Source organism: Raphanus sativus, chromosome 4 (genome assembly GCF_000801105.2).
Source record: "Raphanus sativus cultivar WK10039 chromosome 4, ASM80110v3, whole genome shotgun sequence".
Lineage (NCBI taxonomy): Eukaryota > Viridiplantae > Streptophyta > Magnoliopsida > Brassicales > Brassicaceae > Raphanus > Raphanus sativus.
Window position 1 is genome coordinate 40872890 of NC_079514.1, and position 25512 is coordinate 40898401.

The 25512-nt window shown below is 34.9% G+C and overlaps 5 protein-coding genes and 1 long non-coding RNA gene across 7 annotated transcripts; 2 read left to right on the plus strand and 4 right to left on the minus strand.

Annotated features, from left to right (window-relative positions):
* Positions 1-8204: 8204 nt before the first annotated feature.
* Positions 8205-10948, minus strand: LOC108836823 (CASP-like protein 4D2). 2 transcript variants are annotated; one of them, XM_057008642.1, is made up of 5 exons: positions 10636-10948; positions 10165-10291; positions 10016-10084; positions 8647-8719; positions 8205-8427 (listed from the first exon to the last, which is right to left on the minus strand). In XM_057008642.1, the coding sequence occupies exons 1-5, from the start codon at positions 10797-10799 to the stop codon at positions 8393-8395; spliced, it is 468 nt and encodes a 155-aa protein (XP_056864622.1). In that variant the 5' UTR covers positions 10800-10948; the 3' UTR covers positions 8205-8392. The 2 variants fall into 2 exon arrangements, with proteins under 2 accessions (XP_056864622.1, XP_056864621.1); XM_057008641.1 differs by lacking the exon at positions 8205-8427 and having other exon boundaries at positions 8434-8719.
* A 1185-nt stretch (positions 10949-12133) lies between these two features.
* Positions 12134-13223, minus strand: LOC108849870 (CASP-like protein 4D2). Its single transcript, XM_018623484.2, has 3 exons — positions 12952-13223; positions 12721-12847; positions 12134-12543 (listed from the first exon to the last, which is right to left on the minus strand). The coding sequence occupies exons 1-3, from the start codon at positions 13116-13118 to the stop codon at positions 12322-12324; spliced, it is 516 nt and encodes a 171-aa protein (XP_018478986.1). The 5' UTR covers positions 13119-13223; the 3' UTR covers positions 12134-12321.
* A 1695-nt stretch (positions 13224-14918) lies between these two features.
* Positions 14919-17278, minus strand: LOC108849869 (CASP-like protein 4D1). Its single transcript, XM_018623483.2, has 3 exons — positions 17036-17278; positions 16769-16895; positions 14919-15386 (listed from the first exon to the last, which is right to left on the minus strand). The coding sequence occupies exons 1-3, from the start codon at positions 17212-17214 to the stop codon at positions 15156-15158; spliced, it is 537 nt and encodes a 178-aa protein (XP_018478985.1). The 5' UTR covers positions 17215-17278; the 3' UTR covers positions 14919-15155.
* Positions 17279-18464: 1186 nt separating this feature from the next.
* LOC108853032 (uncharacterized) lies at positions 18465-19878 on the plus strand. The gene is made up of 2 exons (XR_008944755.1): positions 18465-19219; positions 19452-19878. It is a non-coding gene; the product is annotated as an uncharacterized LOC108853032 (long non-coding RNA).
* Positions 19879-20227: 349 nt separating this feature from the next.
* LOC108851768 (uncharacterized) lies at positions 20228-21381 on the minus strand. The gene has a single exon (XM_018625233.2). The coding sequence runs from the start codon at positions 21172-21174 to the stop codon at positions 20482-20484; it is 693 nt and encodes a 230-aa protein (XP_018480735.1). The 5' UTR covers positions 21175-21381; the 3' UTR covers positions 20228-20481.
* Positions 21382-23007: 1626 nt separating this feature from the next.
* Positions 23008-25197, plus strand: LOC108855689 (ACT domain-containing protein ACR9). The gene is made up of 5 exons (XM_018629565.2): positions 23008-23491; positions 23632-23853; positions 23937-24355; positions 24437-24721; positions 24795-25197. The coding sequence occupies exons 1-5, from the start codon at positions 23338-23340 to the stop codon at positions 24939-24941; spliced, it is 1227 nt and encodes a 408-aa protein (XP_018485067.1). The 5' UTR covers positions 23008-23337; the 3' UTR covers positions 24942-25197.
* Positions 25198-25512: the final 315 nt, after the last annotated feature.

A 25512-nucleotide genomic window follows, 5' to 3' on the forward strand; every position in this document is an offset into this window, starting at 1 on the left:
TTGAGGATTTCTGGCACTATGATTCTTTCCACCTGGAACCAATATCGCTACATATAATAATAGTAATATGATTAAAACTGAAGGGAATATATACATACATATATGATGTATCTGACGAATGTTACAGAGTTTAATTCCTGACAGCCTGATTGTATATATCGTAGCCATGTTATGTGGCAAACCGTGCCTGACGACATATATTCCCATCTTCAGTGTAATATGCTATATTTTTTCTACTTTTTATAGAGATAATGTGTTGGTCTTATTATGAAAGTAGTACAAGAATATTTATACAGGAAGACAGCAGCCCTGATACTATGATAATTACAGTACGATCCTTTCTATATATACATATCTCTTATACGCTCCCTCAAGTAGGAGGTACTGAAGTAACTCCGAGCTTGCCAAGTAGTTCTTGAAATCGTGGCTTCGTTAACGCTTTGGTAAGTGGATCCGCCAGTTGGTCACGAGCTGAAACATGAGAGACACGCAGTATACCAGCTTGGACATTATCTCGGATGAAGTGGAAGTCCAAGGCTAGGTGTTTCATGCGGGAGTGGAACACAGGATTTGCAGATAAGTGGGTAGCCCCAATGTTATCACAGTAGATCACAGGTGGTGTAGGAAGATGAATCTCCAGCTCTCGAAGTAATGAAGATATCCATCTTATCTCAGACGCTGTATTCGCAACGGCACGGTACTCAGCTTCCGTGGACGATCTTGCGACTCCGTTCTGTTTCCTTGAAGACCATGAGATCGGGCTGCCCCCAAGGTAGACAACGTAGGCGTTAGTAGATACAAAATCATCAGTGTCTCCAGCCCAATCAGCATCTGAAAACCCATGGAGAGTAAGCAGTGTTCCGCGTCTGAAGTAGATGCCGTGAGTCTGTGTGCCGGCAAGAAAACGCAGGATGCGTTTTGCAGCGATCCAATGCAAGTCCGTTGGACAGTGCATGTACTGTGAGAGCTTATTAACTGCAAAGGCGATGTCCGGTCTAGTAAAAGAGAGATACTGGAGGCTACCCATAGTGGCACGATACTCACTTGGATTTTCCAATCGAGTACCAGACTTCAGCGAGAGTTTTGGTGTGGGGGACATAGGTGTGGATACTGGTTTTGCCGTCGACATGTTAGTCTTCTGAAGAAGGTCAGAGATGTATTTCTGCTGTCGAAGATGCATGCCAGTGGAGTTGCGACTAAGCTCAATACCCAGAAAGTATTTTGCTTCACCCATATCCTTGAGAGAAAACCGAGAGTTAAGAGTGGCAATCAGGTGAGCAATCGCAGGTTTGGCATTCCCAGTGATGAGCATATCGTCAACATAAACGAGGACGTATAGAACTTCAGAACCCTTTCGTCTAATGAACAAAGAAGTATCTGCAACTGAGTTCACAAAACCAAGGGTGAGTAAATAATTTCTTAGTTCCTGATACCACGCCCTTGGAGCTTGGCGTAAGCCATAGAGAGCTTTCTTCAGACGGCAAACATAGTGGGGGTGATCTTGATCAACGAAACCCGGGGGTTGGGTAACGTAGACTTCATCAGACAATCTCCCTTGTAAGAATGCGTTGTTAACGTCTATTTGCCGTATGCTCCAGTCGCTATTGACCGCAAGATGGAGGACAGAACGAACCGTAGTTGACTTTATCACTGGGCTAAACGTATCAGTAAAGTCCTTGCCTTGCTGTTGGTGAAAACCACGAGCGACCAAACGCGCCTTATACCTGTCAATGGAACCATCAGGTAAGTATTTTATGGTAAATATCCATTTGCACCCAACAATATTTTGATCAAGACGAGGAGGAACAAGCTCATGTGTTCCATTGCGGATTTGAGCATTGATCTCCTCAATCATAGCATTCCTCCATTTTGGATCCCTTAGCGCCTCAGCCACCGTTTTGGGTATTTTTGGTTTCTCTTTTATAGTGTTGAAGGAGAATTTTTGTGTGGGTTTTGTAATATTATTTTTGGCTCGGGTGCGCATAGGGTGGTTGTTTGGTGGTGGTTGATGGGGTTGGATTGGTGGAGGAGAAGGTGAGGGTACGGGTGACGAGTGATTTGGAGGTGAAAGAGTTGCAGGTGAGGGAGACGGAGGTAAAGGAGAGGGTTGATTTTGTGGTGTTTGGTTTGACTGAGTTGGCGCTAAGGGTGCCGTTGTTACCGTAGGAGCAGGAGGTGCTGATGTGATCGGTGTTGGCGCAGGAGTGGTCGCTGCTGCTGTTGTCAAGTGAGGATCTTGTAACGGGGGGAGAGCGTGTACGAGTTGCCGGATTGGGACAGTGGTGGTGGGTTGGAAAGGAGGTGTTGGTTGATCAGTACTCTTTGTAGAGGTTGGTCTCGGTGCCTTGTATGGGAAGTTACCCTCATCAAAAGTGACATGTCTAGAGGTGTAGACACGTCCTGTCGTCTGATCCAGACATAAGTAAGCACTCTGAGATAAAGAGTGGCCAAGGAAGATGCATAAGGCAGAGCGCATATCAAGCTTGTGAGCTGCGTAAGGTCTCAACCATGGATAGCAAGCACACCCAAAAACGCGTAGCTTGAGATAGTTCGGTTGGGAACCGAAAAGCTTCAAGAAGGGCGAGTTGTTGTTGATAACCGGTGTGGGCATACGATTTATCAAGTAAACCGCGGCAGTGAATGCATACGTCCAATAAGATTGAGGGAGAGATGCTTTATGAAGCAGAGTAATCCCGGTTTCAACGACATGCCTATGCTTCCTCTCGGAGATACCATTATGTTCAGGCGTGTGTGGTGGGGAAGTAAGATGTGTGATGCCATGTTGTGAGAGAAATGAGCGCAAGGTAATAAACTCGCCACCATTATCAGAGAAGAGGGTGCCGATCTTATGCTTGAACGATTCTCGACCAAGGCTTTGAACGCGATAAAGACCTCTTTAACATCAGATTTTCGCTTCAATGGGTATAGCCAAGTATAACGAGTATGATGATCAACCAGTACCAAGTAGTATTTGCAGTTGTCAATGGACAAGATTGGAGAAGACCAGACATCTGAGTAAATTATTTGAAGAGGGTGGGTAGAGGTGATAGTGTTTTGATAAAAAGGTTGTTTGTGAGTTTTATTGATAAAGCAATCTGAACAAGAAAAGTGTTGTTGAACAGACTGAGACAAGGGTAAAGAAAATTGAGAGACAACAGATTTAAGTATTGAAAAAGACGGGTGACCAAGTCGGGAATGCCAGGAGGAGAGGGTGGTTTTTGATGAAGGAGAGGCGAAGTGGGTTGATGGTTTTTGAAGGTTGATTGGCCACTCGTACAGCTCATTTCTAGTCTTGCCTTGGAGCAACTGGACCCCCGTTTTGAGATCCTTCACCTGAAAATGAGCAGGAAAGAATTCCACCGAAACTTGATTAGAATTACACATTCGATAAACTGATATTAAATTTTTCTTAATATCAGGGACATAAAGAACATCTTTTAATGCCATTGATCGAGAAGGTGTAGAGAGAAAGGTGGAACCCGTGTTGGCAATTTGCAGGCCTGAGCCGTCTGCTATCATGACATCTTCACCTCCCATGTAAGGCTGATGTAATGCCAAATTGTTCAGATCGGAAGTGATGTGGTGAATGGCGCCACTATCAAGAAGCCAACTGTTTGGATCATAAGGTGGCGCAACCACCATATTAGCGCGAGTTTGCCATGGGGCATAAGGACGCTGCTGAGGATAGTAACCACCAGATTGTTGCTGAAGTTGCGAGCATGTTCTCGCGGTATTACCGTGTATCCCACAGATTTGACACCTTCCAAGGTAAGGACGTGGTGTGTGTCTCTGTGGACGAGCAGAGTACTGTGGTTGCTGCGGTGAGGATTGATTGCCTTTGAAGTTACCCTTCGGCTGATATCCTCTGTTGTTGTTGCGATTAGGACCACGATATGCCACCGAGTTTGCAGTGATGGGTGGCGTTGTGGTAACAGCCGGTGCAGCGAGTTGAAGCTTGGCTTCGTAGTTGATCAGCTTCTCGTGTACCTCAGTGATCGATGGAGACGTGTCGCGTCCTTCAAGCTGATCAGCGACGGTTTTATACTCATCAGGAAGACCCGCGAGAATGGCTTCAAGTTGATCTTTGAGATCGAGTGTTTTGCCGAGAAGAGCAAGCTGATCAAATCTGGTGGTGAGGCCCTGGATGTACTCATCAATCGACTTCGAGCCTTTAGTCCAACTTTTGATTTGCTGCCTGATTTGTTGCAGGTGTCCCCTACTAGGTTTCGCATACGTGGCGGAGAGGAGACTCCAAATCTCAGCCGTAGTGGTTGCCGTAGAGAGCAACGGTTGAACAGAGGTGGTGATCGCACCGAGGAGGGCACTGTATAACAGTTTATCCTGGTGCTTCCACAACGTGTACGCAGCGTTGACTGTAACAACGCCATTAGTAGTCTCTGTCGGAGGTGGGACGATGATCGATCCGTCAAGATATCCTGCGAGATCGTATCCGTCGAGGAGAGCTTGCACCTGACGACTCCACATGATGAAGTTGGAGGAGGTGAGCTTAGTTACATTCGTCATGTTCACGTTTAAGAGAACAGGAGCGTCGGAGACGTTGATTGTCTCAGCGGAAGTAGCCGGCGAAGCCATCGTTGGCTTGGAGATGAAGTTTTTGAAAAACTTTTGTGGCGGCTAAAGAAATTTTAGGTCTAGGTATCGATGGTGCTCTGATACCATATAGAGATAATGTGTTGGTCTTATTATGAAAGTAGTACAAGAGTATTTATACAGGAAGACAGCAGCCCTAATACTATGATAATTACAGTACGATTCTTTCTATATATACATATCTCTTATACTTTTAAGATAAAAAAGTTAATTCGTTTTGTTTTGTACTTTTAACCTGTTTCAAATATGCGATTGATCATATTAATGAATAATGATGATTGGTTAGTGAAATTTAAATCCAAATACTTTCAATATACTTTATGTGCAAGTTATCATATACCTTGTGAGATATCATATAACATGCGTGTATTCACATCACAAAACCTTTTTACAAAAGTATGAATTAATGAACTTACACACGAAAGTGTAAGAAGATGGAGTAAATATGTAATTCTCCCCCACCATGTTGGATAAATTTGGCAAGCTGACTTGACATCGAATAAGCTTAAGTAGCTTTTTGAAGTAGCGGATGCATCACAACTGATTTGATAGTTGATTCGTAACAGATAACTATTGATAAGAAAACATCATCATATTCTATTTTTTGTTTCTTTATGATTGTTTATTCGATAAAAGAGCTATTGATAAGAAAACATCAACCAACAAAACATATCTTAAAACCAGATATTCAGTGTCATCTTTATAAACTACAACAATATCAAAATTTAATTAAAACCAGATAAGGGTGAGTCTTTTTTGCCGGAAAATATTAGGGTGATCGTCTTTCCATTATTTTTAGAAGGAGAAAATACAGTAGAACCTCTATAAATTAATACTTTATAAATTAATAATTTCTATAAATTAATAAATTTTGCCGGTCCCAAATTGGGATAGTGTTAAATATAACACAAATCGATAAAATAATAAGATAATAATATTTTTTAACACTTCTATGTAAATATATAGTCCCCTTAAAATCATAAATTAATAATCTATCTATATATAATTTTTATATAAGTACAAGCTAAATATTATATTGTTGGTTTTATATTCACAATGAAAATTCTTTGTTTTTCTTAACATTTCAATATATTTTAATAATATTTGGTAAAATTATACCGAAAACCACTTAACAATTCTATGAAACATAAAAATATACACAAATAAGATAATAAAACAATATGAAAGTCAAATTTCTAAAATTTAAATAATGTACATACGGTAAAATAAAATATTTTCTTTTTTTTATAAATAAAAATATTTAAAAATAGAAAAAAAATTAAATAAGGAAACTTTTGTAAATTAATATCTCTATAAATTAATAAAATTTTAAAATCCCAACATTATTAATTTATAGAGGTTCTACTGTATGTATACAGAGAATTATAACCGAAGAAAACCGAATAATGATATCTGCATTACGCATCTCCGCCAAAACAAGTGGCATGGGGTCTAATTTTTTTTTTCTTTTTTTCGGGGGTCTAAAATTTATTCATCCTGCCACCCCCTGCGCCAGTAAATAATTAATTTTTATATCAATTTTCTTGTGCGACGATTAACATAAAAACACCGTCTAGAATATTTGCTTGAATTGACAGCATTAGAGGCTATGAAATCGAAGTAGCAAAAGGAAAGTATCACTTACATTGTCTAAAAAAAGGTTTAGCATATAGAGTGAATAGATGCATACAATATAAAAAGAAAGGAGTAGATAAGATTGTGCTTGTTGTTCAAAAAAAAAAAAAAAAAAAAAGATAAGATTGTGCTTAGACAAGTTTCAGATATGCGTTGGTGTACTATTTGGGGTTGGTTTCGTGGTTTACGCTTTACCATTAATATACCACTAGATGATAACCCGCGCCTTGCGCGGAGTGAACTTTTTTTTTAATATGTTGTATCTAAATAAGTAATACATTTTTTTGCTATCAATAATGTTTTCTACATTTGATTAGGGATGACATGTGGGTAGGTATCATTTGGTTTGGTTAGGTTCAGTTTGGATCTTTGCAAATTTGGTTCGAATTTTTATATGTTCGGTTTGGTTTTAGATTCAGATAACCCATTTAATTTTTTAAAAATTTAAAGTTCATATATACTTTAAATTTCTCAAAACATAAAAATAAAAATAATATGTTACATATAAATTTGAATAATGTATACCAAAATACTTAAATTTAACATAAAAATTGGTTTAACTTAAATATTTGGATAGAAAATGAATAGATATTTTCAGTATTTTGGTATTTTGAGTAATGTTTAGTTATTTTAAATATATAATTTTTACTATTTTTATATATTTCTAAATATTTTGGACAATTTAAAAACATCTTAAGTATTTTGTTTATTTCTTTGAGATATTAATTTTTTAAAATAATATATTTAAGTATATAAATTTGATTCGAATATACTCGGATACCCAAAATATTTTGATCCGAATCGGGTTCGGTTCTGGTTTTTAGATACCAAAATTTTAAACATGTTCAGATATTTAACCAAATTGATTAAAGTTCTATACTATTTTGTAGATTGGATTTGGTTCGGTTATTTGGATTCGGATTTTTTTTCCCAACCATGTATTTTTTATTGTAACCAAATTTTAAATGAAAGTGGCGATGGTTCATACTGATTTTGGGTATGCAACAATTTTTAAACCAAAACACTTTCTTTTATGTACGTGATTTATTTAGTTAATCATTAAAAAATGTTCAAGACCCATTAAAAACGATAGGCTGAATTGAAAAAAAGTTACTATTGATCACAAAATTTTCAATGTGAGGCTTGTACCATTTTTAGTAATTTATAATCGTTTGAAAAAATACAAAATACAATATATAAGAAAAAATATAATTTTTTTATTATATGCTTAATGTGATTGTTTAATTTATTTTAACAAATAAAATTAAACGAAAAGTATAGAGGATAAAAAAATATTATCAAATCTTTATTATTCATAATCATTAATGGTGATATATATGTCAATCATATTAAGAAGTTCCGTAGCTTTTATTTAAGGAAACAATAGAGAATATTTTTTTGTATATTAATAATTGATTTAATAGTTATTTAATAAAAATTATAATATATGTGTAGATGGACCAACTTATTTCTCTAACAATCCTCAGAATAATTCTCATGATGACACGTGGCTACCAAACAATGTTGCAATGTTCCAGGATTAATATATAGGGGATTCTTTTCTCCACTTACATTGCCTGTTTTTGTAATATTCTGCTCGATATGATAATTGTTTCGATATGTTTCGGATATTCACAGATTTGGATATGGTTAACTACATACATATATCTCTAGAAGGGGGGCATTGTAAAACTAAAATTTAGCAGTAGTAAGACTATAATTTTAGCTCCAATCAAAATCATTTCAATTTGGTTCGGTTTGTTCCGGTTTAATTAAATCTCAATACATATTGATATTGGGCCTTGGTCATATAAATAGCTCAAAACACACATAATATAAGCCACTGTTTGGACCCTGTTTTGATGGCCTCTGTTGTGGCTCCGGCTAAATCTATTGTGCTGGCGTAAGAGCTGGTTCAACTCTGACAGAGCTCGCCGCGAGTCCCGACATCTAGGTTAGACCAACCGTTCACAAGTCCACTCTTTGTGCCTCCCAACCCGCAGATATTCGTATGTAGAATCCATTGGGTCTTCCAACTCTCCGTTCGTACGGACCTTTGCTAAAAGGTGAGAGTTATAATATGGGCTTAGTAAGGGTGCTGATCTTGGTAACCCAACTGCTATCCCACCAAATCTCAAATCCATGGTTATGGGCTTTGGTGTTTTGATAGTTTCTTATTTTCTGTTGAACAAGCAATATACTTGAGCTTCCATAACAAATAAAATCTCAAATTACTTAAAGAATTGCACTAACACATTACGTTGCAACAAAGCTAAATGATCAAATAGAAAAAAAGGTATGAATGAATAATGATGAAACTTAACTAAACTGGTGTTTGGCAATGGTGTGATGAAAAAACAGATAAAACAGCAAGGCAGAAGAAAGCAAAGAGAAGCATACTAGCCGATGCGTATCCTCTACTGAAGAGCTTATCTACGGGATCAGTCGAATCTAATACGACTAATGCTAGAAATCTATACTATTAAAGCAGGATCATATTGTGCTTTTTACCTAAACTTGCCCTTTCTTTAACTAACATTGCTTATTTCATTAAGGGTAATCAAGTAATATTAATAACACATTTTTATTGGGTCATTTTTCTGGATCCAGCCCACTGCCCACATCATCTTTCTTGGGCCATTTGGGCCGATTAAGAAATCAGATCCAATTCTTATTTTTTTCTCCAAGTTCAAATAATTTAGTTTCAACAATTCTTAATATTTTTTGTAGTGAACAAAAATTAATAACTTAATTATTATGTTTTTTCTTTTTAATATAATTTAAGCATTCATAAAAAAATTTGAATATTTTCATTGAAAAATTTAAATCTTTATTAAAGTATATAATTTTTTATAAAAAAAATTAACCACATAATAAAATTAATATATCAGAGTTATACAAACTTAATTCATTAAAAAATAAAGTTTAATTTTCTAAACATAAATACTCATTAGACCTGGACGTTTGGATACCCATTCGGGTACGGATCGGTTCCTTCGGATATCGAGTTTTTCGGGTTTTGAAATTAAACCCCATTCGGGTTTTGAAATTAAACCCCATTCGGGTATTATAAAATTTCGGATCGGGTTCGAGTCAGGTCTTTCCGGGTCCGGGTGAGTTCGGTTCTCATGCATAAGAACCTGAAAAATAACCAAATAACCAAAGTATCTAACGGGTTCGGTTATTTGTACTCAAAGTAACCAAAGTATCTGATTCGGTTCAAATTTTTGTATCCAAATTATTCAAAGTAACCAAAAATATACATTTTGTACAGCTTTTTGGGTAAACTTTTATCCAAACTATCATATTTTATCCAAAAATATTCAAAAGTACCGAAAATAACTACTATAGTTAACTTATATATTAATTTAAAAATTAAAATAATTATAAATATAATTATAACATATATTTTTAGATATATATTCACATTTCGGATATCTTCGGGTACTCATTTGGTTCTCGGTTTGGGTCAGATTCGGGACCGGTTCTTCGGATATAACAATTTAGAACTCATTCGGATATTTACCTCGGGTCTGATCGGATTCGGGACCCTGATTTTCGGGTCGGTTTCAGGTTGGTTCTTTGGATCCGGATATTGTGCTCTGGCTGTATTCTTTTAAAATGAAACACGATAAAGAAATATAAAAAAGCTTAAGTCTTTTATAAAAAACAAATATATAAAAATATGACATTTACTAAATATTTGTCAATTTAAAAAAAAAATAAAGGAAAATAAATCCGCGCTTTGAAAGCGCGGGTCAAAATCTAGTGTATCTTTTAAATCTTTGGTCACTCCAAATCCCGCAGCCGAACCAGTTGCCACTAGATATGATATTATCTGTCCAAATACCATTAATTAGAAAACATATTTTTAGTCAAGCTTTGTTGATTACAGGTTCAAAAATAAGTATATTATACCTTGTCACCATAAAAATCCAGTTGATAATTGAAAGGGTTTTTCGTTCTGGTGGCAAGTTCAGAGATTGTGAAGAATAGTTGTATGACAGCGTAAAACAATCCGATGATGGCGGCTGAAAACATGTATCTTCAAGCATTCAAGAAAACAAAATATAACAATTAAGTGAATGAAAAAGTTTACCAACTTGGTAAAGAGTTCTTACAATCTTGATTCGAAGCTTAGACCAAATTAATTTTGCTAATAACATGTTCTTTCCTCAACCAGACTAACCAACTCGCATATAAACTAATACCAAAATAATAAAAGAAAAATGTTTTAATGGCTGAAATTTTTAGATCACTTGATAAAAATCTAAAGGATAGCATGTTCGATTTCTGTCAGAAATAAATATACTCTCCAAAAGAAAATTAGTTTAACATGGTTTGGTCCTACGGATCAAAAGAAAAGTGAAGAGGTTCGTTGGGTGTTACCTATAGGCATAAACATCTTTGAAATGAAATTTCATTGAGTTTCCTTGAGATACAATGGTGACGCTGTTGGTGCTGAGGATGATGACAGTTATAACGAGGAAAGCCACAGTCAAAACTCTAAGATAAAGGAGTACTACCCTGAGAGAAACCAGTGGTGGTGCCATGTAAATATTAAGTAGCTATTCAAGGCATTTAATAGGTTTTTTCTTCTTATCTGATAATCAAAGAAGAAGAAGAAGATAAAAGCCTGAGATGTTTGAATACATGACATGAAATGTCAATTTTTATAACTTAGACGACCCTTAGAGAGATAAGAGTTGACTTTTTAATTTCTCGGTGGGATAAGAACATTGATTAAGGTCAATGTAAAAGAGAGCATATAATTTAAGGGTACCAAATAAGTATATTGTACTCCCTCCGTTTCATATTATTTGTCGTTCTAAGTCTTTGCACACAGATTAAAAAAACATTTAATTTTACATATTTCAAAATAAAAATACTATTACCAATACACATCAACCAATGCAAAAATAGAATAGAGAATATTTTCAATAAATTTTGCATTGAAAACCGAAAACGACACTTATTTTGAAACAAAAATTTTGCTCTAGAACGACATATAATTTGAAACGGAGGGAGTATTATACTACTATTGAAGACGTGCTGAAACGATCGATCACCACGTCTAGCTTAACAAACGAATGTAAAAGATATAGTTTCTTGTTTTTATGTATCAAAGTCTAATAAGAGCACCTCCCACGTATTGTTATTATTTTTCAAAATCAAATAAGTCTATATGAAGAAATTCAGTTTTATTCCATTTTCAGTGAAAAAAATTGAGTAATTAACAGAAAATACATTACTCTATATATGGAATAGATTTATTTGTACTTCACTTTAAAATGAAAAATGAAATAGTACATAACATTTTCAATCCAATTTCTATTTTTAAAATAAAAATAGAATGGTATTGGGATTTTCGAACCCATCTAAGCTTAAACAAAGTAAGTTTAAATCTTGTGAGGAGGTTTTGCGGGTTAAAATATAATTATTGATTTGGTAATTACAATAGTTATGTATTTGAACCAATAAGGGTGTACATAACCGCTATGTTGTAAAACTTAACACAGCTGGCTCTAAATTAACGTTTCAACCATCCAAGGATCTTCTAATCTAGGGGTGCATGTGGTCAAAAGCGTGTATATTTTTGCTCGGTGCGTGCAAAGCAATGCATATTTATACCTTAAAAGAGTGAAGATTATTTTCGAAATTTTTAATTCGCATACTTGTATTTGATCCAAAACATGCATGTATTATCAGTTTTCTTTAAGAGAACCCTGGTCAACTTGTGACATAACTATAAATTGAAGAAAATTAGTTAAGTAACGTGTTAACACAATATAATTGACCTGGATGATATAATTTGTCGAAAATATTATAATAACATGCTAATTGATTGTGTCTAGAACTTATTACTTATATCACAACATGGCGTCGATTTAACACAACAATAGCTGAATTACTTTACATGCATTAGATCAACACTTATTAACCTTGGTAACAAAACCAATCGTAAATTGTTTACAGAATGAATATCAACGCATAACATTGGGACAAATCTATAGAATCAAATCATATTTTAAAGCATTGTAAGTCACAAATCGACTTGTCTTTGTCATGATGAGCTTAAAATGATCTTTTGGCAATGGCTAGAGATGAGAAAACAGATAAAACGGCGAGACAGAGGAAAGCAAAGAGAAGAAGACTGGCCGATGCATATCCTTTGCTGAAGAACTCATCCACAGGATCAGTCGAATCTAATGAGACCAATGCTATAAATGCATCTTTCAAATCTTTGGTTACTCCAAATCCAGCTGCCGAACCCGTCGCCACTAGATATGATATTACCTGTCAAGAGCAAAATCATAATTAATTAAAAAAAAAAAAAAAAAAATAATAATTAATTAAAAAGGCGCAGTTTAAGTCAAGCTAAACTGATTCAAAAACATCAAAACGTTCAATAAAGAGTTCTCCATTTATGTGATTTTTATGATGAATTTGGTTAGAAGTAAAGTGAATTTATACTTTGTCACCGTAAAAATCAAGTTGATAATTAAATGAGTTTGTCGTTCCGGTTGAGAATTGGCAGATTGTGAAGAAAAGTTGCATGGCGGCGTAAATTAGACCGATGACGGCAGCGGCTAGCATGTATCTTCAGTAAAATATTAATGAAATTTCAGTTTATAATAACTAAATAGAAAATAACTACAATTAAAGGAAGAAAAATTATCAGTAAAAGAGGTTGGCTCAATTTACCTATAAGCATAAACATCATTGAAATGAAATTTGATAGATCCGATGGTGACGCTATTGGTGGTGAGGACGATGACAGATATAACTAGAAAAAGTGCAGTCAAAACCCTTAGTAGAAGGTTTACTACCTTCAATGAAACAGATGGTGGTGAAGGAGGTGGTGGTGCCATAAAATGATTACAGATTTCAAATGTATTTCTTTAAGGAAATTTTGAAACGAGAAACTAAAAGAGAAAAATATATGAGATAAGAGTACTTGAGAAATAAGATACTACAATATATGGAATGCCAATTCTCATTAATTTATAAGCAAAATAATCACGCTGACTAGAAAGATAGGAGTTGATTTTCTATTAATGTCAACGTCAAACTTCGTTACAAAAATGCTAGTATAATAGTATTGATGTCGTGACGAACTAGGTTACGCGTTTAACTATTTTTTTAATAAAGAACGAAATAACTTATTATCTACCTATATTAAGTATATATGTACTTATAATATAAAGTTATTTTTAGTAAAGATTTTTCTGGTGTTGCTTATATAGGAGGAATGGTGCATACGTTAATTGTTTAATACAAAATGACATTTTTACATGCTATTTTAATAAATTAAATAATGCATTCAAATCTGTGTCGATGCATAAATACATTCTTCGGGTTTTCAAAATGTGCGAGTATCTTCACGTCAATCCTTAATTACAACTAGCATTCGAACTTGGAAATCTAGCGGCGAAAATTCAAAACACGTTTTCATCAAATAATTAGAATTTTTTCGTCTTCATTTTTTTATTTTTTATCAAATTGGCATAAGTAAACCAGTTCATGACGTTTAAAAGAAGTATAATAAGAGTTGACCACAGGTTAGCTACATATGTGCCACTAGTCTTCTAAATGATGAAGGTAATGCTTCCTGTTTGACCAAAAAAAAGAAAGGAAATGCTTCCTGTAAATCGGCGTCCAATATATTTTTTTTTTTGACTAAACAAGAAATCGGCGTCCAATATTGCCATCAGCATTCCCATTAGTCCATTACTATCCAGTTTACAAAACTAAAAAAGAACAAAATGTCCACTTCTGCAACTTTTTAATTCTTTTTTTTAGAACTGCTTTTTATCTAACGAAACCAAGTGAAAAATGTAATGAGAAATTAGATCGAATACTAAATTTTGTGTATTAGTTTTCTTTGTTCACTCTATAACTTTTATGAATTGGATAGTTTCTCAAGTTCAGTTCTAATGTACCTTAGTTATATACTCCCTCCGCTCCCGAAAGTAAGATTTTCTACATTTTATTCTTGTTCCACAAAGATAGATTTTCTATATTTTTAAGGTATTTTTATATGCTTTTGAGAAACATTAATTATGAATATTTGAATTGATTAAATTTGATTGGTGGATAGTTATTGGAAAGTGCATAGAAAAATAAATAATAAACTAAAATAAAAATATTTATTAAAATTCTTAATAAGCGTGAAAACTCTAGAAAATCTTACTTTCAGGAACGGAGGGAGTATTTACATATATATTCAAAGTCATGCATAACACTTAAAAAAGGATCAACCTTATCATTATTAAGAACAAACTGAAGTGTTAGATTAGCTTTAGTTTTGGTGATCATAGTTTTGTCTTTTAAGAACGTATCAATCATCTGATCATTATATAGACAACTCCATAGCCATATTATGTGAACTATATAAATACATGGCGGTTCATGTCCAATTATAAGTTAGGATTATGGTACTGTCAGATGTATACTATGTTCAGTAATGCTGTTGATCCTAATTAGAATGCATCCTTTTGACCTTTAGTGGCTCCAATTTTCTTTCCAATTAATTCGTCGCAACTAAATAAGAGATTATCTATCCAGATTGTAGTTTTTTTAAACACATCCAGATTGTAGTTAATTACTCATTTGCAAAAGGTTTTAACTTGAGCTTCTTTGTGTATTAACATTATCATTATCCGAGTGAATCAGGTTGGAGTTTTATATTAATAATATAACTAATTAAGTAACCCACATAAATTCATTACAGAAATAGTAAACCAGAGATGACATTGCTACTTGTCCAAATTAAGAATCTTTTATTTTGGTAATGAAACCAATACATCTTGATAAGCATATATAGAATCTGATTAAATTCCACGGTTGGTGGGAGAAAGCATGAATCAGGCCGAAGCAAGCAAATAGGGTTAAAATGATATATGTGTTTATGAGACTTGAGTTGGTCGTTTGCAAAGAGCAAGAGATGAGAACACTGATAAAACGGCAAGAGAGACGAAAGCAAAGAGAAGAAGACTGGCTGATGCGTATCCTTTACTGAAGAAATCGTCCACTGGATCTGTTGAATCAAATTCTATTAATGCTAAGTATGTATCTTTCAAATCTTTGCTCACTCCAAATCCAGCTGCCGAACCCGTCGCAAGTAAATATGATATAAGCTGTCCAGATTTTAACAATAATTAATAAGGATATGTGATTCAAAAGCAATATACGTATGTTCTGTCATTGTGTGTTACACAACATAGATATACAAACTAGATATAATGGAACAAATAAGTTGAGATCTTAACAAAAAACAACTTAGTGTAACACATTACTTTTTATTGGTTATAAATATATTGTAAATATAACATGAAGCTTATTATATTAAAATATTACTAGGTTTTTCCTGCACCATATCAATAATTTATTTTATTATTTATTTTTTTATTTAATAATATATGTGTATAAATTGAAAATTATTTTATTTCTTTTGGTTAAAATATATTAAATCAAATTATATAAAATTAATAGAAAATATTTTTAGGTATATAATTACTAAAACATAAAACTAAATCATACGTATAAATATTTGTCGTCACTTTATAGCTATGTAGCTGCTCTATTTGAAGAAGGGTGTTGTCCTGTTTTTTTTTTAATTTTCTCTGAACATAAATGTTTTATGCAATCAGACGTTTAAAATAGTTTATAGATATATTAAAAATAAATTACTAGTATTAGGATTAGAAAATTAATTTTAAAAAAGAAACTGAATACAATTTTGAAAAAATTTTAGTAATAAAATTATATAATTATAAAAAATAGGACTAAATAATATTTCAAAAATGTAAAATTGATTATATTTTGTTTCTACAATTATATAATTTATTGTTATATTAGTGATAATTTATGAGTTATTATCATTTTTTAAAAGACTTAACAATAATCTAAATCAACATTTAATATAACTTATTCATGTCACAATTAACTTTAAACTATGTCATCATTGTTTATATGTTATGTCATTATTTTTCTTTCAAAAAATCAATATGGTGCTGATATATATCAAATTACTTCTCTTGATAATGTATAGAAGATGCTTAGAGCATGCCCATCAATGACTTTGTAGGGGAGTTCATAAAAAATATTTTTTTATTTTTTTTTTTTCTGTTTAAATTATTTTTCCTTAAAAAAAAAAAAAATTGAACTAATCGTGGGCCGCCACGTACCGTGGGGCCCGCGAAATAGTTAAGGATGAAGTTCATGCGGAAGAACTTTTCGTATATGGGTTCAAATGGGTGAGATTATTTTATTGTTTTTTTATCTTGGAATTTGTGTGAACTTTGGTTAAAAGCTTCCAATGAGGATGCTCTTATATAAGAAAAAAATTCATTTAAAAAAAATGTGCAAAACATACGTATGTCATTCAACACAAGTCACATATTAGAATTAATCAAGCTAGAAGGTCGAGAGATATACTTGTTTCATATTTACTAACATTTTATCTATTGATAGATAATTATTTACTCAAACTTTTTTTAACAAAATCAATTTTAAATACCTTATCGCCGTAAAAACTGAACAGATAGTTAAAAGGATGTATAGTCCCGGTGGCGAATTGGGCGATTGTGAAGACCAGCTCTACAATGGCGTAGCCTAGCCCGATGACGGCGGCCGAAAGCATGTATCTTCATGAGTGAGTCCAAATATGTATAGCAAACAAATGTGAAAAAATGAGGAAAGCTTTTTTATAAAATGTAAAAAGGAAAAACGGGTAAAAATATAGTGAAAAAAATTGAAAAGAAACCCATTCTATACGGTTATTTACCTATAAGCATAAACATCGTTAAAATGCATTTTAATAGACGTTCCTCGAATTTCCAGGGTGACGGTGTTGGAGCTGACGAGAGCCACCGTGGTAACTAGGAAAGCCGCCGTCAAAACCCTGAGGAGAAGGAGCACTGTCCTCAACATAACGGACGGCGGTGAGGGGGGTGGTGGGGCCATTTACTCTTCCTGTTTAGTAATAGAAGCCTCTTAAGAGTATACTAAGATGAAGATATGAGGCTGAGACATGAACTACTGATTCATTTATAGCCAAAGTTTACGTTGACTAGAGAAGGTAGAGTTGATTTTTGTTAAGGTCAGTGTCAAACAAAGATCATAAATTACAATCTTTAACTACACTGTTAAAAAAAAATTCACAAATTGTATTATTCAAGTCGTGCTGGAACTTTTTTTAATTTTCTTTTTAGAAAAATGGCAACAACCAGTTCGTGCTGGTAGATGATCTGCAGCACTACGTATAACTTACTCACTGACAGCCAGATTCATGGCATATTCACCAGTGGTTTTACTAGAACCAAAACTCAAAGATACAACTAGTCTGCTCCTAACAAGACCTTTTATTTTATAAGGGCATAAGGTGACTTTTTGAACCACAATATATAAACCAAATCATAAGTACTGAGAGATCGACCGTATCAAAATCATGAAAACATAAGATGAAACAATCTTGAAAAAATAAAATATAATATCTAATGTTAAAAATATAATATTTGCTATATAAACATATACATATATTAGAGTATTAAATTAGGAATAAGCTAGATCATCATCTATATAAACATATGCATATTATAGTTTAATTCTTATAAAAATAGATTTAGTTTTTTCGTAAACATTTTTGTGTTCCTTATTCTCATCAATTTATCAATAAGATTCATTAGCGTACAAGTTCTGCTTTGGACACCTAGAGGCCAAAAGCCAAGCGTATAGCCATCTACTTCAATCTATGGACTTAGTTGTCTTAGAATCTTTTCTTTTCTACACTGAATGAATACAAATAGGTTTCATTTACGCGTTTTTGTAGAAGTATATGTAACAAGAGTTGACTATAGGTCGGTTACACATATGCTGCCATGCCATGCCATCCCATCACATCCCATCCAACTGATTTTGAACGAAGTCCACCCAAAGGGATTCACAATCTTCCTTAAGAAAAAAAATTAATACAGTCAACAACGACTTAAGGGTTGAGTCAACGTCTGAGAATCATGGACACATGCGTGGGCGCGTCTAGCACTTATACCTAACTTCTTCCACTCAAATTTTTTTTTGAAGAATGTTAATTCCAACAATAAAACTGTATTATACTTTGTGCTACTTGTTTGCTTGAGTTTTTTTTTTTTTTGCTTAAGTTTTTATACTAAAGAAGCTAAATCTGTAAAAATCTGCTTACACACAATTGGTTCAAGGCTCACTTATTTATTTAGTAACCAAAGAAGAAACCATAGTATTTTGTAGTCTTCCTCCAAAGTAAGACTCGATAGCTTGAGACTTTGGTACATCTGGTTTAAGTTGTAGAAGGGTCTCCTCTGAACCTCTCTTAATGATGATACCGTCGTGGCCAGCAAGAATAAATGAATGCATGGATGTGATAAGTTGGAATGAGTGTTGTACAGCAATCAGGATTGATCTCTTTATCTAATTTAGGAAAGTACGTAGACCAAGTTCTGAAGCCGATGAAAAGAGTGTTGGGGAGAGTTAAGTACTATCTCTAGAGATTGTAACTGTATGGGTAACGAAAAAGGTTGATCTCTAGTTTGGGTGAACAGCATGTTTTCAAAGCGGCTAGGCTAGTACTCCTGTCACGACAAGGCAGGATTTAGTGGGAAGGCATGTCGACTGTCAAGGCAAGCTAACTAGAGGATGATCGTATTTAGAAACAACTCGTAATTAGTAACCAAAATCGTTTCTATAACGATTAAAAAATATATTTTTTGGCACAAGAAAAATATATGAATTGTGGTGAATTAAAACGATTAATACTGTATATATATAGAAGACGAAGATTACGCTGATGACGACGCAGAAGAAGAGTATACATCCCCGGCGCAATCATCTCCACTACCACCATTGTCGGAGAATTTCGAGAAAGACCGACACAATCACTTCACTTTCTTGGCGCAAGAGACCGTGTTCTTCGTCTCTCAAATCTCTATGCTCTGTTGTTAGTTTTACTTATGCTCTGTTATTAGACGTTAAACTATGTAACTTTGAATCTCATGGTCAGTTGAAAACCATTCTTTAATAATTACTAAGCTTTTTCATCATTTACTTCATTTGATATACATGAAGAGATTTTTTTTGTTTTTTGCTCTTTTTTTTTTCATTTTTTCTTTTGCTTAGTTTCATTTGATTGTTCTCTCTGATGGGATTCATTGGAACTGATCTGCTGTCAGGTGGTTCCTCCAGTTCAGTAATAGACTCTCCATTGCTTCTCAACTGGTGTCTACCGGTACTTCCTCCAAAAAAAGGTTTCTTCAGAGGTTTCATACTTTCATTCATACTATCGCTACAGGAGTTTTAGCTTCTTGGAGGAACCTGGTTTGAGTCCACTATGCCTTGAGCTAGTGTTACCATTCTTGCAGCCTCAGGAATCTAATCTGATTTGTTTATTTACATTTTCCCTCAAGAGTCACATTCTCAATAGCCAAGAACGAGTAAGCGGTGCTGATGATGCCACTTGGATAGTAAAAAGGTATCGGACAAAAACCTGAAGGGGGGGAACTAGTGATTCCCCACTTGGTCTCTTGTTTGTATTCATTTATCGTATTCTTCCAGTTTTTCGGTCCATGTTCAGAGTTAGTAAAATCTATACTTTCTTTATATCGTTTGGAAGAGAATGATCTCGAGAAAATCAATTAGTAGAAGTACTTAATGATTCTTAATCTTTTCTTCTCTTCACGTGTTCTGTTTACCTTTCTAACTACATTTTTAATGTGATATTTAACATTTCTTTCTTTTAAAAAGTGAAAGTCGGTTTAGGATTAGAGTGCTGAGTTCTTGCATCTTTAAAATGTCAACGACAACAGTGTGGAAATTATCTTGAAGAAAACAAAACAAAAACGAATCCAATGTCCATTTTTATTCTTTTTTTTCGTTTTAACATAAATTTGTTATTTTATTCTAAGTTATGAAAATCATCTACGACTTTGATTCTTTCGGAAAATCATGATTTTGATTGAATAATCCATAAACTTTCTAATCAAATTTATTTTTCATCATCATCAAGACCATAAAAGAATTGTTGATGGCAAGGCAACGCTTGCGTAAACGCTAAATTTGCTTTACAAAAGATAATTAAAATCCAAATAAAAATTTATGTCATTTCAATTTGTATAAAATTTGAAAACTCAAAACGTTATTGGACCACCTTTTGTCATGTTCTTGATGAAACTTCATCTTCAAAATCTGACTCTTTATCACTTTCTAGCCCTTGATGATTTCCTCGTCAGCTTCTGCAATCTCCATCCCTTTCCTCTTGTTAAGCTTCTCCTCTGCGTCTCTCAAGAACTTAAATCTCGGCAATGACGAAGCTGATGACGTTGATGATGATGACAATGGGGATGATCTCACTAGCCTGTTAAACTCAGCATCAGCAGATGACTCGAAGAAACCTTCTTTTCTTCCATTATTACAAGACTCCCTTAACGGAGTGTAAGGAGGCGTGAAAAGCGAAGGAGAAGCACGAGGAGTGAGATACGGAGGAGAAGAACCACTTTCCATATTTAGAAACAAATCATTCAAGCTCTTTCCCTTTGTGGAAACACCTTCTTCAGATTCCATTTCCTCTACTGTTTCCTCCACGATGGTGAACAGAAACCTCGGCACGAGCCCTGGACCCACCGCGTTCCCAAAGCCATCATCAGGAGGAAGACATTGCTGTTGAGTTTCATTAGGTTTAGGGTTAGAGGAAGGAGAAGAAGAAGAAGGGTTAGTGCTGCTGCAACACAAGATGAAGAGAAGCTTTCTGGTTACAGGGGTAGAATAGTCATTTTGTAGATTAGGTCTCCTCCTCCTCTTTTTACACCAGAGCAAGTAATAGAGCTCAGCGAGAAGAGCTAGTAGCAAGCAACCAAAGACTATGCTTAGAGCAAGTCCCACCCTGCTTAAAGATCTCATGTTTCCTATTCAAGACAAGATTCACATCTCTTGTTCATATCATTAAACAGGACACAAAGAGGGGAAAGAACTCAACTAACAGTCAAAGATGAAATGCAGAAGGAACAGAAACTATGAATGTTATAAATGATTCTGGAGAAAAAAGAGTGTGTGTTATATAATATAGGGAAGTGTGAAAGTGGAACTTGGCTATATAACTTTTGTGTGGTTAAGAGGAAACTTAGGTTTATAAAATGAATAAAATGACTGATGTAAAAGAATAAAATCAATAAAATGACAAAAATGGTAAAATGATAATGAAATTTTACTCTCAATGAAAGCTACGGCTGACCATTTCTTTTCTTTGTTACATAGAAAACTCGAATTTGTAATATTTAATTTTACTACTCTCTTGAAAAAAAAAGAATTTGCATTTATTTTCAAATAGTTTCCCTTTCAAAACATCAAGTATTATGGATAGCACATAAAAAGGATATAAACCCATGTGACGCAGCTCTTATAAAGTGAGATTTGTTTTGGTTTGCGCTTCTTCATGCGTTGATTGATATATACTATTAGATTTGCCAAAGTCAGAGAGTCCACACCAAATCCGAGTGTCAGTGAATCCACTTCAATAATGTTCGTGATGTGCATCAACACCTATGTATCTACTATCTAGCCTCTTCCCTCGACCAATCATACATTTTACGTAGCATTTGATATATTGATGTTACATGATATTCATATATTAGTATATACCAATTGGTTTCTTGGAATATCCCTTTGTTCTCTTGAACTTATGGACTTTGGAACTTTCTTCTTTTGATCTTAATGCATCGAAAATCGTATTTTACTTAGATTTGTTTCTTCCCATGCGTGAACAGACCAACCAACGTTTTGCAAAATTTGTCGGTTAGTCTAATCAGTATACAAGTATGCATTTCAATGCATTTGAATATGTATTTGGATGTTACTCGATGTCTAACCAACTTGGGGTCTATTATCATGGCTCCACAGTTGGGTAGCCAGATCTGGAGTAAACCCTTATTAGCTCACATTCTTTGAAGACGCGTTTATATAACTAACTCATAGTTATTGCTACGATCTACTTCAATAAACACTTCCATCTGTTTTTTGTGATAATTTTGTTTGTTTTCCATCCCAGGCTAAGTTCACAACAGAATAGTTTCTAGGCCAGTTCAAAATCAACAACTCCTCCTCCCTGCTGGTCTCATTCGATACTTCATTTCCTTTCAAAATAGTGTTGCAAGCTGCATATGTTTCACCGCTTATGAAACTATCTCATGTTTTACTATTATCAAGACTCGTCTTGAGCAAATCTTCCAGCCCTACAAATTCATCTATGTTGCCTTGCTATGTGGAGACATCTTCCAAATTTTGTTAGCTTTCCTAAGCAAGCCGCTATTTTTTGCGATCATTTTTTAGCGAATAAGAAACTATTTTCCCGAGACCATCACTGTCCCAAAACCCTTTTTTTTGTTTCAAGAACTGCGAGATTTCATTCGAACATCTACTAATAGATTATTTCATAATTATGGCGACACGAGAAGAAGATTAATCCACAGTCTTATTCCACAGATATCATTCTAATTTTTCTTTGCATTTCTATTTAAACACGCCTTAAGAATATTTTAAACTAATATTATCTCTCCCACCACGAAGCGCTTCAACGAAAGGTCTAAAACTAAAACACAAGTGAACGAATTAAAAATAGAAATAGTCAGTTTCCACCACAGGTTTATTAATAAAAATAAAAAAAACTACAATTATCATCATCATTTGTATTTTCATATTACGAATCATACAACCCACCCGTGATTGTTGTTGTATCAACAAATCCCACAAATGAAATATTATCCATCTACCCTTAACGTATCTACGGACTGTCCAACACCAAATTACGATAACACCCTCCATTCAAAAGATGTAGATTGGTACGTGTCCACTGCCTAACCCAGCTTTTACTTTTCCTCATACGTGTGTATGACTAGACACGTAGGCCCCACTCAGCAACCCGACAGCCCCTAATTAAAACAAAAACAAAAACAAAATTAGTTTCCTTTTCGTATATATTTCTTCTTCTCCTTTTCTGCCAGATATTTTTTTTTAATCCTCTGTTCGGAGCAGCAGCAGCAGCCATTGAAATTTCGTTTTTTTTTTTCAATGGGAATCCTCAACGACGACGCCGTTTTAATCGAGCCGGGGAAAAACTCCGGCGATCCCACCATGGTTACCGTGAATTGCCCAGATGAATCCGGTCTCGGTTCGACTCTCTGTAGAATCATCCTCGAGTTCGGTCTCTCCATAACCAAAGCAGGTACAAAGTCTTAATCTTTTTGTCTTTATATTAACGAAGGGAATATACTCTGTTTTGTCGGTTTACGAATATTCGAAGATTCGATTCGGTTTAATTATGTGATTAATTCTAAATTTATTGATGTTTGGGGTTTGTTGCAGATTTTTCAACGGATGGGAGATGGTGTTACATAGTGTTTTGGGTCAGTCCTGATAACGGTTCTTCTAGGTTCGATTGGGACAGCTTGAAGAACCGTCTCTTATCTGCTTGTCCGTCTTGCTTGGGTTCTTATTACTCCTCTCTTCAGTCTTCTAACGTCTCTAAGCCTCCTTCGCTTTATCTCCTCAAGTTCTTTTGCCGCGACAGGAAAGGACTCCTTCATGGTTCGGTTCCTTTGTCTTGTGTCCTTTTTTATCTGTTTCTTTTTTGGTTATAAAGTTTTTATTTTTTTGGTGGTTGTTTGTAGATGTTACTAAAGTTCTGACAGAGCTAGAGTTTACGATACAACGAGTCAAAGTCACGACGACACCAGACGGAAGAGTCTTGGACATGTTTTTCATCACCGACGCGATGGATCTGTTGCACACGAAACAGAGGCAAACCAAAACGTGTGACCATCTAACGGCTGTGCTCGGGGAACACGGCGTGAGCTGCGAGATCGAGCTAGCTGGACCCGAGCTAGAGAGTCTTCAACGATTCTCTTCGCTTCCACCCGAAGCTGCCGATGAGCTATTCGGCTCTGACGTTAGCTCCGTCTCCAGCAAAGTGGTTCTCACGGTTGATAACCACTTGAGCCCTGCGCATACGTTGCTTCATATCAACTGTCTCGATCAGAAGGGGCTTTTCTACGATATACTAAGGACTTCTAAAGACTGCGACGTCCATGTAACGTTTTCGAGACTCTGTCTAGAGTTCTAGACTTTCCTTAAAAGATTTTTGTATAACTAATGTAATGCTGTTATACAGATTGCTTACGGTAGATTCTCGTCGAAGGTGAAAGGCTATAGGAACCTGGACTTGTTTGTTAGAGGCACGGATGGGAAGAAGATAGCTGACCCGAAACATCAAGACAGCTTCTGCTCTCGTCTTAAGGAGGAGATATCGTGTCCTTTGAGAGTGATAATCGTGAACCGAGGACCGGACTCTGAGCTATTAGTAGCCAACCCTGTGGAGCTATCTGGCAAAGGAAGACCACGAGTGTTCTACGATGTCACACTCGCTTTGAAGTCGCTCGGGATCTGCATCTTCTCCGTAAGTATATATATATACTATATTATATGTTTTTTTTTTGGACCGGGTTATAAAATGTTGTGAGTTGTGTTAGGCTGAGATTGGGAGGCACTCGACTTTGGATCGACAATGGGAAGTTTATAGGTTTCTTTTGGAGGAGCGTCGTGAGTCCCCGTTGGCTAGCCTCCGTGCTAGGAATCAGGTAGTGGATAAAGTGACAAAGACACTTATGGGTTGGTGAAAGTGAACGAGAGAGGCTTTAACGCTGTATCATATACTCGAGGGGCCTTAAGAAACCGAGTCTTGGCTCGATGAATGGAAGGGTCAAGTAAAGAGGTTTTGTTTCAATGATTGGTTGGTTGGTTGCTTTTATGTTGAGCTTAGCTGAGTTGCATTGTAAGATTTGGAAAATTGTATAAAAAGGATAGTGCAAATTGCAATGAATGCTTTGTAACACTTTGGTCTAATCGAATCATACGGACCTGCTGTTTTGAGTCTGCGCGAGTTGACTAGGTGTCGCTTACGAGGAGTCGCAACAATGTCTTGAATGAGGGACGTGAAGAATGGGCCAGGTTCGACTCGCAAAACCTGCACATGTAGATGCAGTTATACATTAGGGTCAACGAGTAATACAATACAATGTGTTTGTGTTTTTAGATTATTGTTTTGTTCATACTAGAAATTGTTTGTTGTATCAATGTGCCACTAGCTTTTAACCCACGCGTCCGTGCAGATGTATATTGGATGTAATTATATATTTTTCCTAGTTTTAGAAACATTAATGTAGTTTTTTCATATTCTCCTGCTTTCTG

Excerpts from the sequence above, each read along its gene's own strand:
- LOC108836823 (XM_057008641.1), bottom strand. The coding sequence starts at position 10,799 with ATGGCACCACCACTGGTTTCTCTCAGGGTAGTACTCCTTTATCTTAGA. Across the intron at positions 10,292-10,635 it reads AAAGATGTTTATGCCTATAG|ATACATGTTTTCAGCCGCCA; the intron begins GTAACACCCAAC and ends GAATGCTTGAAG. Across the intron at positions 10,085-10,164 it reads TGGATTTTTATGGTGACAAG|ATAATATCATATCTAGTGGC; the intron begins GTATAATATACT and ends GTATTTGGACAG.
- LOC108849870 (XM_018623484.2), bottom strand. The coding sequence starts at position 13,118 with ATGGCACCACCACCTCCTTCACCACCATCTGTTTCATTGAAGGTAGTA. Across the intron at positions 12,848-12,951 it reads AATGATGTTTATGCTTATAG|ATACATGCTAGCCGCTGCCG; the intron begins GTAAATTGAGCC and ends ATTTTACTGAAG. Across the intron at positions 12,544-12,720 it reads TTGATTTTTACGGTGACAAA|GTAATATCATATCTAGTGGC; the intron begins GTATAAATTCAC and ends TGCTCTTGACAG.
- LOC108849869 (XM_018623483.2), bottom strand. The coding sequence starts at position 17,214 with ATGGCCCCACCACCCCCCTCACCGCCGTCCGTTATGTTGAGGACAGTG. Across the intron at positions 16,896-17,035 it reads AACGATGTTTATGCTTATAG|ATACATGCTTTCGGCCGCCG; the intron begins GTAAATAACCGT and ends TCACTCATGAAG. Across the intron at positions 15,387-16,768 it reads TCAGTTTTTACGGCGATAAG|CTTATATCATATTTACTTGC; the intron begins GTATTTAAAATT and ends AAATCTGGACAG.
- LOC108851768 (XM_018625233.2), bottom strand. The coding sequence starts at position 21,174 with ATGAGATCTTTAAGCAGGGTGGGACTTGCTCTAAGCATAGTCTTTGGT.
- LOC108855689 (XM_018629565.2), top strand. The coding sequence starts at position 23,338 with ATGGGAATCCTCAACGACGACGCCGTTTTAATCGAGCCGGGGAAAAAC. Across the intron at positions 23,492-23,631 it reads TCTCTCCATAACCAAAGCAG|ATTTTTCAACGGATGGGAGA; the intron begins GTACAAAGTCTT and ends GGTTTGTTGCAG. Across the intron at positions 23,854-23,936 it reads CAGGAAAGGACTCCTTCATG|ATGTTACTAAAGTTCTGACA; the intron begins GTTCGGTTCCTT and ends GGTTGTTTGTAG.